The 12,011-nt window shown below is 38.7% G+C and overlaps 2 protein-coding genes across 8 annotated transcripts in view; one reads left to right on the top strand and one right to left on the bottom strand.

Moving 5' to 3' along the window:
- SCYL3 (SCY1 like pseudokinase 3) overlaps positions 1-10,428 on the top strand; it is a 37,811-nt gene extending 27,383 nt beyond the window's left edge. For 4 of the 5 annotated variants that reach the window (XM_078156504.1, XM_020974682.2, XM_020974680.2 and 1 more), the window contains 9 exons: positions 82-138; positions 938-1,040; positions 2,149-2,260; positions 2,931-3,008; positions 3,477-3,616; positions 5,108-5,295; positions 6,544-6,715; positions 8,289-8,971; positions 9,760-10,185. In XM_078156504.1, coding sequence (XP_078012630.1) covers positions 82-138; positions 938-1,040; positions 2,149-2,260; positions 2,931-3,008; positions 3,477-3,616; positions 5,108-5,295; positions 6,544-6,715; positions 8,289-8,971; positions 9,760-9,825 — 1,599 coding nt within the window. In that variant the 3' untranslated portion in view covers positions 9,826-10,185. Of the gene's footprint in view, positions 1-81; positions 139-937; positions 1,041-2,148; positions 2,261-2,930; positions 3,009-3,476; positions 3,617-5,107; positions 5,296-6,543; positions 6,716-8,288; positions 8,972-9,759; positions 10,186-10,212 lie in introns of those variants that run through there. The other variant, XR_013487370.1, reaches the window with a different exon arrangement.
- FIRRM (FIGNL1 interacting regulator of recombination and mitosis) overlaps positions 9,367-12,011 on the bottom strand; it is a 72,215-nt gene continuing 69,570 nt past the window's right edge. For all 3 annotated transcript variants that reach the window (XM_020974671.2, XM_020974670.2, XM_020974669.2), the window contains 2 exons: positions 10,524-10,709; positions 9,367-9,773 (listed from right to left, as the gene is read on the bottom strand). In XM_020974671.2, the coding sequence (XP_020830330.1) occupies positions 9,741-9,773; positions 10,524-10,709 (219 nt within the window). In that variant the 3' untranslated portion in view covers positions 9,367-9,740. The remainder of the gene's footprint in view (positions 9,774-10,523; positions 10,710-12,011) is intronic.

Here is a 12,011-nt window from a genome sequence, read left to right on the forward strand (position 1 = left end):
AGCATGAGAACAGGTCTCCAAACATGTCCCTGAGCATTTAAAGTACTGACCCAGATCTATTGGGGTTTTTTTTTCTCTCAGTTTCTGAGAAGCATTCAGTCGTTGAGAGACCAGGCATCTGTGCCTCCTGAAGAAAAGGTATGTTGACTTGTTAGGATTGATGGAAGTCTATTTAGTTAAAAATAACAACAGCAACAAAAATACTTTATACTTCTTATTTCACTTTAATTGGGTTGTTGCTACCTTTTTTCTCTTTGCCTTAAAATAGCTTCTGGGGCCAACTCTTAGGACTAAGGATGAAGAGAAAGGGGATAGGATTTTTTTCTTGATGCCTATATCATGTTTAAATTTAAAAGACCTTGGAGTAGGCTAATTGTTGAACCAAGTCCCTTTGGTACTATCTTATAAAAGGCCACAAATTAGGGAAATTTTCCCAGACCACTTACTACTTGGCTTTCCCCAATCACTCATCTACCTACGTGGGCTTGTTTTTTAGGGACTAATTGTAGATGTATGTGAATAATGGTTGTCATGCTTCCTCTAAGGGGAGTGTTTACCTATAAACTTTTTGCAAAGCTCCTGCCTATATGCTCCTTCATTTATTTGCCCAGCCACCTACCATAGTCCTTGGCATAGAGTAGACACTTAATGAATACTTGTTGGTAATAAGTTTTAAAGCAAATAGTTTTTATGCTGCATTCTTATAATTTCTCTATATAATGCCTATAGAACCCCGCAGGAACATATTCAGGGTATCGAGTAGGCAGTGTAATCCTTTAATTGATTCTGGCTAGCTTTGAAATAAATCAGACTGGTTCTAACATAGGATTTAAAGCAGTATTCTTTTGTAATCAGTAGTGAAAGTACTACAGCAAAAATTTTGTGTCTGATTCATACAAAGCAGACATCCTGGCTTGAGGATCTCTAATACTTTCAGTCTGCAGAATTCAGAACTTTGCTGAAGACAAATGGACATGCCCGAGATGCCTATTCATTTGGAATAATGGTGGAAAATTTGCTCACAATCTTAAGTGAACAAGGTGAGTTGTGATTACATTACGGGTTCCACAAAATAGGTAGGTAGTAATACTATTCTTTATGGGTTTCCAATGAGAGTCTGATCTATAGTCATCATAAGAAACCTTTTATTCTAAAGTATACCCTTTTAGAGTAGAAATTAATAGCATTTTTGATAGTGGGAAGCCATAGGTTTCCTTATTTTGCATATTAGTAAGTAGGAAATATAAACCATGACAACCAAGCTGCTAATGTTGTGGGTGGTTCACACAGTTTGGAGTAGAAAGACCCAAAAACTACAGTCGTGGATTAATACTCAAAATTAACCAGTAAGTGATAATATTAGAGTGAGATAGAAACGTAAAACTTTTAAAACTAAAAAACAAAACAACTCTATAGACCAGGATGAAATTTTCTTGATTTTCCTTCTTACCAAATCCCTTTTTATTTCTTATAGCTATATCTTGCCATTGGTTTTCCTTTTTCTTGTTTCCATCCTTTAGCCTCAGCCATTTAAGGTTATTGTGTTGTCTTCTGTTCCTAGTCTATGAATGTACACTTTAGGGGACACACACACACACACACACACACACACACACACACACACACACACACGCGCGCATGCGCGCGCTCACTGTCTCTCTCTCTCTCCCTCCTTCTTCCACCCCCCCCCCAACTGTTAGTCTGTGTTTTGTCAGTCTCTTCACTGACCTGGGCTTTGTACACACTACCAGAATGGAGTGGTTACTTACTACTCCTACTAATGAGTAGCAGTGCTTCCTAATGTTGCAGGCATCATTACCTAAAACCTTTAAATCATAACATTCCAGTTGTTTAAGGTTTTTGACAGTTCTCAAGTTCACTGACTCTTCTTCTACCTTTTTGTATATAACTGATAGAATGTAAGTGAGATCAGAGAAATTCAGAGTAACACAGTGGTCACAAGAATGGAGGGTGTGTTGTGCTCTAACACAGCCTCTCTTGCTTTAATCCATTTTGCAACATTGAGGCATCTAGCAAAAAGCCAGGACTTTGGTGTTTTGCCACCTATCAGCCTTCAGTTATAGAGGGAGCTATCTACATAGGATGGGGGAGATGGGAATGGAAACTAACTGTGGCTCTGAATTTCAGTTTCAGCGGATAGTCTGTCAGGCTTTCAGCAAACCTTGCGCTCAATGCTCTTGAACCCTGATCCAGAGGTTCGGCCAGCACTCTGTACCTTACTGTCTCATGACTTCTTTAGGTGAGGAAACCTAATTGTACTTGTTGATTGCCTCCTTCCACTAATACCGTTTGGAGACCGTTAAACACACAGGACCAAAATATAATCCTCTTAGCACAGGCCATCAGGGAGCAATGAAAGGGAAAACAGAGCCTCCTACTCAGTTCATTCTACAAAATTAAGGGTTTGGAGAGTTAGCTCTCTTTAACTTAGCAGGTAGCACTACTCTGAGGGTCTGAATTTAAAAAATGCAGGCTGCTTCTCTGGGGTCTCAAATTATGACGGTGCTTGGTCAGTTTGCAGGATAGCTACAGGCAGGTCCTTAAAGAAATAGTTACAAATGAAAAGAAATTTAATGAATAATACTTTGCATTTGTAAAGTGCCTTTCACATGTTTATCTGATCCTTTGCATCAACCCTGTGAAGTAGGCAGAGCAGGTGTTATGATTATTCCATTTTCCAAATAATAAAAATGAGGTTCAGAGAAATAACTTGTATCCGGAAAGTCCTGGCTTTCCTTTCAGTTTCCTTTGTGTTTGTTTTTGATGGGAATTTTCTTCAGCTCCCTAAATACTGGAGGCCCCCTAATCTGAGCTGTAGTGATTACCTGGGAGAAAGATATTGGAACTGATGATTGGTGGTTTCTATTTGGCACCACCCCCAACATAACCTTTCCCTTTCTGGTATGTAGAAATGATTTCCTAGAAGTTGTGAATTTCCTGAAGAGTTTAACATTGAAGAGTGAAGAAGAAAAAACTGAATTTTTCAAGTAAGTAAAAGGAATTAAGATGTTAAAGTCCTTACGTCATGTAGACCAGGGATATTTGAGATGAGATGTAGGTTTTCTGTTATACCTTAAAGCCAGTACTTTAATTATACTCAGTTTTCATATTGGGCTTGTAAAAAAAAAAGAAGTTATAGCCTAATCTAGTCAGATTTGAAGAAGTTTTTTTTTTTTCTAACTAGAAAGTAACCAATTAGGAAGAGAAGGTAACAGTTATTTTTTCCTGTTTCATTTCTGGACTTAAGTGTTTATAAAGGCTAATCTCCTGCTTTGCCTCTAGCAGGCATGTATTTTTTTTTTTAACATAAAGTCCTTAAGGACCAGACTGTTGCTCTTCTACAACTATGTTTCACAGATGGCATCAGGTGGAAGGAGGAAATTTTTAGGTGAAAGCCTAAATGAGTAGAACAAATGTCACCACCTCTTTCTGAAGTCTCTTTTTTTGGTCTGTAGATTTCTGCTCGATAGAGTCAGTGGCTTGTCAGAGGAACTGATAGCTTCCAGGTTGGTCCCTCTACTGCTTAACCAACTGGTGTTTGCAGAACCAGTAGCTGTCAAGAGTTTCCTTCCTCACTTGCTTGGTCCAAAGAAAGGTGAATATTTTAAACATTCTTGATAGGTACAAATTTCAGTGATTATGAGTCTGTAGTTGAGATTTCTGCATGACACTGTAATGCAAACTTGGACTCACAAGTTGGAAGTTGATGACAATTAGTCTCAGTTCTTATATTATTGATGAAAAGTTAATGTCACCTCTAAGTGCCTTTGTCTTCCCTGCCAATGATAATGAATTGCATCTGTACTTGCTGTAAATTTTTTTTAAGTAGGGTGAACTTTGACATAAGGCAAAATTCTTTTTATCTATTAATTACACAAGCACCAAACAGTTGTAGCGTCATTAACAGCAAGTGTGGATACAATAGCCTCATATTGTTGGCAAGGTGGTGATTTTTCATCAATGATAGAAAAACTGGAGCTAATTATCATGAACTTCCAACTTGAAAGTTCAAGATACTTCACAATGTCATGCAAAGCTCAGAAACCAGAACTACATTGTCAGAGAACGCCAAAGAAATTTCAAGTGTAAAAATGAGTAACGTTTAAAGAGTTGCTTTCATAAGATGAATAATGATCATACTGTAATATCAGGATATTTTAACAATAATGGCTAAGACCATTTTCATTTTTTAAGCAGTCTTAAAGATAGACCCCTATTACATGCCAATTTTGAGAGCCAATAACTCCTTTTCCCACATTCTGTAATGACTGAATACTTGTTAGAATTACCCCCAAGAGGGTGAAAGCATTGGCCTTACTAAGGAGAAAAGGCCATCCTACATCTTCATCAGAGATGAAAGGATAATGGAGGATGACAACACAGGATTTTGAGAGCTCGGAAATAAAAAGGTAATCATGGAAAATACTTGTCATTATTGTGAACTTGCACCTTCTGTGACAATCTAGACATGAGCTATAGTGTGAGATTCTCAGGGGAAACTCATAAGTGGAGGCAAAACCAGCCAAAGAACTGTAATTTGGGAGACAGCTTCCAAAGTTTGAACTTGATTTATAGAAGTCCCAAGCTCTGTGGTATGGATCATGGGTTACATATGTCCTGGCTACTGAAAGTTGCTCTTTCTTCCCTACCAGAAGTACACAGACCTTTCTCTCCCCAGAGACAAGGCTTTGATGTCATCCTTCATTATCCTTTCACGTCTGTTGAAGAATGATGATCTTTCTTCTCAACAAGGAGACCTGACAGCAAATGATCTGATTTGCTACTTTCTGCTCTATGCAAAGTCAGAAGCAGGAGCACAGCTGCTAGGCATTAACATCCATTATTTATTTCACAATTGGAAGGAGCATGACCAGGCTAGCCTTAATGGAGGATGGGGAGAAGCCTGTTAGTCCAGCAGAGCCCATTGTCACGTGTATTACAGGAAAGGCAGATTATCTCAGGGAAAAATTTGGACTGTCCTTTATAGTTTGCTTTATTTGTGTAGTTATACTAAGCTCAATAGCTTCTTTTTATTAAAATGAAATGTCTTCCCTTTTGTACCAATCACCCTTTCTTAAAATTATAGATAAGCAGGGAGAAAAACGGACAGGCTGTTTGCTTTCACCAGCTCTCTTTCAAACCCGAGTGATCCCTGTGCTTCTAAAGCTGTTTGAAGTTCATGAAGAACATGTCCGGATGGTGCTTCTGTCTCACATAGATGCATATGCAAAGTACTTCACTCAGGAGCAGCTGAAAAAAGTCATCTTGCCACAGGTCAGGATGAAATCTGTAGGAAATCACTGAATGCAGTGTACTGTTGTTTGAATTAACTTTAGTCTGGAGTGTCCTTAGATAAAAGGAAGAAACTGGAACTGGAAAACAGTGAATTTTATGCAAGGGGCAAAAAGTCTAAATCTCACCTCTGCTATCTGAACTTAAGATGAAAATCATCTGTGTAGGAGAAATTACAGTTTTTCACGGGATGTGCTTTAGGCTAAAGCTTTTTATTTTCAAAGTGTTTTCACAGATGCCAGATTAGTGTACCATTATAAACCAAGACTTAAAGGGAAAAGAGATTGAGAAAGGGGAAGCTCTTAGAAATGAAATAAATTGGGACAGCTAGGTGGCACAGTAGATAGTACACCGGTCCAGGAGTCAGGATGACCTGAGTTCAAATCCAGCCCCAGTCAGACAATACTTCGTAGCTTTGTGACTCTGGGCAAGTCCCTTAACCCCAATTGCTTCACTTAAAAAAAAAAAGAAAGAAATTCTGATGGTGTGAATGATACTGATGAAGAAAAGGAGAATTTTAGTGAATTGAAATTTCAGTTAGATATAGCAGCAGAAGAGTTAATGATATTGGAATACAGCATAAAGGACAGCTTCCAGGAATAAAGAGAAGCTAATTCCTTTATTGTAGTTTGTTTTCTTTTATTAAATACTATGTTCAATTCTGGGAACCAAATAATAGGAAGAATGCTAATAAGTTGGAGAATATCTAGAGGTGGCATAGGATAGTCACAACCTTGTATGAGGATTGGTTCAAGGAACTGGGGATGGTCATCCCAGAGGAAAGATTCAGGGTTCAAGAGAGTTCTACAAGTTATCTGAAGGACTAACTTGGAAGATGGTTAGGGTTTGTTTTGTTTGGCCTCAGAAGGCAGAAAGAACTAAGCAGGAAATGAGAATTTAGGGGACAAATTTAGGATTTAAGTCAGGACAGACTTGCTAATATTGGGCAACCTCAAGAGGTCAGGGGTTCTGCCTCTTTGGCTAGTATGCATAGAACTAGGTACACTGCTAAGGTCCTTTCCAATTCTGTGATTCTTTGAAGAGGGAGGCATCAGAGGAAAGATAATTGTAAATTCACCTATCTTCAGATGGACTGGAAACAATGGAATGCAGGGGCCAAAAATCTGGTGAAGGGAGGAAATGAGGAAGAGAACCATTGCAATCCTTTTCCTTTCTTTTGTGTGTACATAAAAATACTTTTTATATACTAACATTTGGATTCTGCCTTAGGTTTTGCTGGGCCTGCGTGATACCAACGATTCTATTGTAGCCATAACCCTTCACAGCCTGGCCGTGCTGGTTTCTCTACTTGGACCAGAGGTGGTCGTGGGAGGAGAAAGAACCAAGATATTCAAATGCACAGCACCAAGTTTCAAAAAAACAGCTGATGTTTCTTCAGAAGGTAATAAATGAAAGATAATATGGAGTGGAGTCCTTAGAAGGTCCATAGTGTCTTTACGCTAAATGTTCTTGAGGAAAAAAGCACTCCTTGTGTAGCTGCCTTTGGCTTCCCTCAGGAAGGTTAAGAAAACTGCTTTCAACTCCTTGGTGTCAACGGACTATGGTTCAAGTGAAAACTTAATACTTTAAAGAACAACCATTGTCTTCTGCCCTAAAATACAGACAGGTTTTGGGATGATGAGAAATACTTGAGATGATTCCCCAATACGTATCAAAAGCGTACTCTTGTCCGCCACTGTTCACTTGAGCAGTCACCTCTTACATAGGAGAAACACCACCAGTCTGCTCTCATTCTTGATGACTGACCTTGGACAATTTACTGAACTTCTTGATGAACTTCAGTTTCCCTTCTCTGTAAAAAGGAAGTGACACTGCTTCTGATAGTGGGCTGATTCCATTAGACTGGGGCTTTTTTTAAGGGATCACAGGAATAAGCAGAAAGGAGTCTGTAAACCTGACAAGCGTACAAATGTCAGCTGTCACTTGTTAGGATTCCTTACTTACTCAAAGAGCAAAGACATACATAGTTCTTTAATTGACCAGGATTGCTTTTAGAGGTCCTGGCTATGTTGTTCTAAAATTTTAGGCTTATAACAGTCAAGAATAACACTCTACAAAAGTGTGAAGGTTTTCTAATTTATGGACTACACATTTTTTAAAAAGTGTAGTTTCCTATTTCTGCTTGTTACCCTTTTTAGAATCATACTACGCCCTCAGAAAAGAACCCTCAAAATATTTTTACTGAATGACCTCAGTGTCTAGCTCACTGCCTTTTTTTTCCAGCATGCCATGGTAATGGTGGTAATAAAGGAACTTACAAGCTGGTATGTAGGTTAAATTTATTTTTATAGCTGTTTAGCATTTAGGCAAGAAAAAGAGAACATCCTAATTGCTCAGTTATTAGACAGTTTTCTTTCTTTCCCAAAGGTACAGAGGACATCCATAAAGCCATTTCCCTATAATTTGCAAGGAGACTAGATCTGTATTCATTTATAGGATGCTCTTGAACTGGGTATTTTATTATCGTACTATTTCATTAGAACACAGAATTAAGGACTTTGAAGCTCCACATCCCTCATTTGCAGACAAGGAAACAACAGAAATTAACTTACTTAGCCATAGGCAATATGAAGTAAAGCTGGAATTTGAACCTGGGATTGTGCCATACTCCTTGTAGTTGCATTCATGCTGCCTCTTTTTTTTTTTGTGAGGTAATCAAGGTTAAGTGACTTGCTCAGGGTTACACAGTGTCAAGTGTTTGAGGTCGAATTTGAACTCAGATCTTCCTGACTTCAAAGCTGGAGCTTTATCCACTGTGCCACCTAGCTGCCCCTGCCTCTCCTTTTTCCAGGCAGCTTCTTCAGCTGCAGCATTGAGAGTAGGTCTGTTGCCAGAACAGCTTCTAGCATCAGATATGAACTACTCTTATACTTTTCCTTGTAAAGAAACCCTTGACACATACTCTCATTTAAAGCCAAACCTGGGTTACCTTTATAATTGTATTTCTCCCACAGGTGAAGAGGCATCTCAGCCTATTCAGCTCTCCATAAATGGAGTCCCACCAATAAGAAGTGCTTCAGGTGATGGTACAAACTCTCCCTCAAATTCTAAAAAATCAGGAGAGGAATGGCCAGACTGGAGTGAGCCTGAAGAGCCCTCTGAGAACCAGATGGTCAGCATACAGATGTGGCCTGTAGAATCATGTGAGGATCCGAGGCCTCATTTTACTAATTTGACTCCGGAGGAGAGTTGGGATAATTTTGAGCCTACTGATCCTAAAGCATCTCCAGGGAATGGCCTTAGCACAGCAAGGCCCAATACTGCAAGAGAGCAGAAGCAAGATCCTGTTGTCCTTCCTCTAGACAAAGAAGAGACCAAGACTCTAAAAGTGAACCCACCCCTAAAGGCTGACCCCACGGGAAGCTGGGATGATTTAAAACTAACAAAATTGCCACAAGAGAGGTCCCTTAAAGCTCCATCAGAGTTTGGTTTAGGAGAAGAATACACTATTCAGGTGAAAAGAAAACCAATACAAGATCCTGAGTTGGACTGGTTTGCTGATATGATCCCAGAAATTAAGCCTTCAGAAGCTTTCCTAATCTTACCTGAACTGAGGACAGAGAGGAGAGCTCCCAACAATGACATCTCACCTACTCTGCAATTTTCATCAAAATTTGCTGCAACTGAAGCTACTGAGGTGAGGTTTGTTTCCTCTTAAGTTATATAGGGTGTTGGAAGGAAATTCTCCTCTAACCCTTTTGGTAAAACAAGCTGTACTCAACTTTACTGGTCCAGGATTCTCACACCAGGTGTGCATACATGAACTGATTTAAACCAACTTTGCTGTTAGAATCAATGGTTTGAGCCAAGTGGGTGGGAGTTTGCTTTTTATGTTAATGGAGAAAACAAACTGAATTTAGGAATTAAAAGAAGGAACACTGAAGACTTAAAATATGGAAAGAGTTGTCAGCATGGTATGATCCAGTTATCAACCAGAATGCAATGATTTTCTTGTTCATTCATTCTCCATAGCAGCTCAAGCCAGTCTGCTTTGGTATCCATAAATGTCTGCATGAAAAGACACTCATCGAATGATAGTTAGCTTTTTTATAGATCAAGTGGTCAAAGATAACAAAATGGGCTTGATTTATCCTAGGCCAGGAAAGGACTAAATAATTAAAGAGATATGCTTTTGTCATTAGTAAGTTTACTATTGCAGCTCATTAATCAATGTGCTTGAGATAAGTTGATCAGAAAGTAAAACTAGTCTCTAAAATTAAGTTTACATACCTTGTTATTTTTTCAGGTTTAGTGGTATTATTAACCTTGGAAAGAGACAAAGGTTTCAGAGTTTCAGTCCTAGTTGTTAAGGTTTATCTTGTTTTTATACAATGTCAAGTTATATTTTGCCTCCAAAATATAAGAGTAAAGTGTGGCCCATTCAGTTCTTCTGAAAGTACTTAATTTCACGTGTTCTCGTTGCAGGGAGAAGCTGAAGGCTGGGGAGAAGAAGACGAATTAAATTGGGAAGAAGATGATAGTAGCTGGTGACAACTAGCATGATGTGGACTCCAGAAATATTTTCTGTATTGGTTTTACAACTTATTACCTCAACAGCAGGCACCTAACAGAGAGGTCATGATGACCCAAACAGCCTATTTTTCCTGTACCAGGAAGCCTTTTTCCCAGTTTGTGCCAACTGCTGTGGAGAAACTGAGACCTATGCTAAAAGCCATGGGTGAAAATAAAGTTCACACCACTGGATTCCAGGAGAAAGGACCTATTGTATCTGAGGCCAGATTCCCTGAAGATCAAGTGGCTGTGGAAAGTAAAGGTTGTATTTTTTATTTTTCCAGGACAATTCTAGAAAACTGAAGATAATAAATACAAAAATTTTAGTTTCTAACTTAATTTTGTGCCATTTTTTTTTTCCTATAGCCAGAAGAATAAGTCCCACTGTTAATGGCTCCCTTAGAGCTTGGATGAATTATTTCAGATAATTGGGCAACTTATTTATTTATATGTACAGCTATATGATGAGGTCCTATGTGAACCTGGCCCTTTTGTGGACTGTTCTAAAAGACACCAAAGTTCTTAATGAGAACATCACTTCTATTCTTTAAACGTGACCAATAAATAATATTTTCAAGTCTATTTTCAGCTGCGTATTATAAAACACATACATAATTACATCCACAATACAATCAAGATAATACTCATTTTACATGATCTGAATGTTAAAGTCCTACCTGTGCACAACTTTTTAATGTATTTATCTTCGTTTGTAGCTCCTCTAGTTTCACTGTTAGCCAGTCAGGGGCAGGAGATCTTTGCAGCAATAACTGGACTGCTTCTAAGGCGCCTTCTGCTGTTTGCAGTGTTGACCTGAACTCGTCTTCCAGGGGAAACTCCTGCCGTATTCTCTTGGCACAGGGCTGTGAATGAGGATTATCATATCTATCTATTCATTTTAGAATGCAGCTTCATTATAATAAAAGTCAAAGCCTGTTTATTAATAGTGTAGAGGAGAGAGAACTTAACTTTCCTTGGAGCTAGGAAGACTTGGATTCAAGTCTTGCCTTAGCCAATATTTGTCAAAGTGACCTAAGAAGGCAAGTAAGTTACAGAGAAGGTGCCAATCTACCTTAAGAGAGGGAATTCCTTAATCCCAATGAAATCACAGGTCCAGTCCTTACCCCTCTCCTAAATGCTTTTACAATTATAACAAAAATGTCATATTCAAACTTCAGCCAATGATCCACTTTTCTCAAGCCATAAATAGTAAAATCAGTGAAGTTAAGCATTTATTAAACACTGGGCTGCCCTCAAGGAGTTCACATTTTTTTTTTAATATAAATTTATTTATTTTTAGTTTTCAACATTTACTTCCACAAGATTTTGAGTTCCAAATTTTCTCCTCATCTTGTCCCTCCCTGCACCCCAAGATGGCATGCATTCTTAATACCCCTTTCCCTAGTCTGCCCTCTCTTCTATCTCTTCCCCCCTTCTATTTTCCTGCAGGGCAGGATAGACTTCTGTACCCCATTTCCTGTATTTCTCAGTTGCATGTGAAAACATTTTTTTAAAACATGTTTTAAAAACTTTGGGTTCCAAATTTTCTCCCTCCCCACCCACCCTCACTGAAAAGGCAAGCAACTCAATATAGGTTGTACATGTGCAGTTATGCAAAACACTTCCATAGTAGACATGTTGTGAAAAACTAACTCTATTTCCCTTAATCCTATCCTGCCCCCCCCTTTATTCTATTCTTTCGTTTGACCCTGTCCCTCCTCAGAAGTATTTGCTTGTGATTACCCCCTTTCCCAATCTGCCCTCCTCTCTATCATCCCCCTGCTCTCTTGTCCCCTTCTCCCCCTATTTTTCTGTAGGGTAAGACAGATTTCCATACCCAACTGAATGTGTATGTTATTCCCTCCTTAAGCCAAATCTGATGAGAATAAGATTCACTCATTCCCTCTCACCTTCCCCCATTTCCCCTCCACTGTAAGAGCCTTTTCTTTTCTGTTTTTTTGTGAGATAATTTACCCCATTCTACCTCTCCCTTTCTTCTTCTCCTAGTATAATCTTCTCTCATCCCTTAATTTTATTCTCCAGATATGACCCCTTAAACTTCAACTCACCTCAGCCCTCTATCTATCTATCTATCTATCTATCTATCTATCTATCTATCTATCTATCTATCTATCTATCTATCTATCTATCTATACATACATATA

This window comes from Phascolarctos cinereus, unplaced genomic scaffold, assembly GCF_003287225.1.
Source record: "Phascolarctos cinereus isolate Bilbo 61053 unplaced genomic scaffold, phaCin_HiC Scaffold_5;HRSCAF=322, whole genome shotgun sequence".
NCBI lineage: Eukaryota > Metazoa > Chordata > Mammalia > Diprotodontia > Phascolarctidae > Phascolarctos > Phascolarctos cinereus.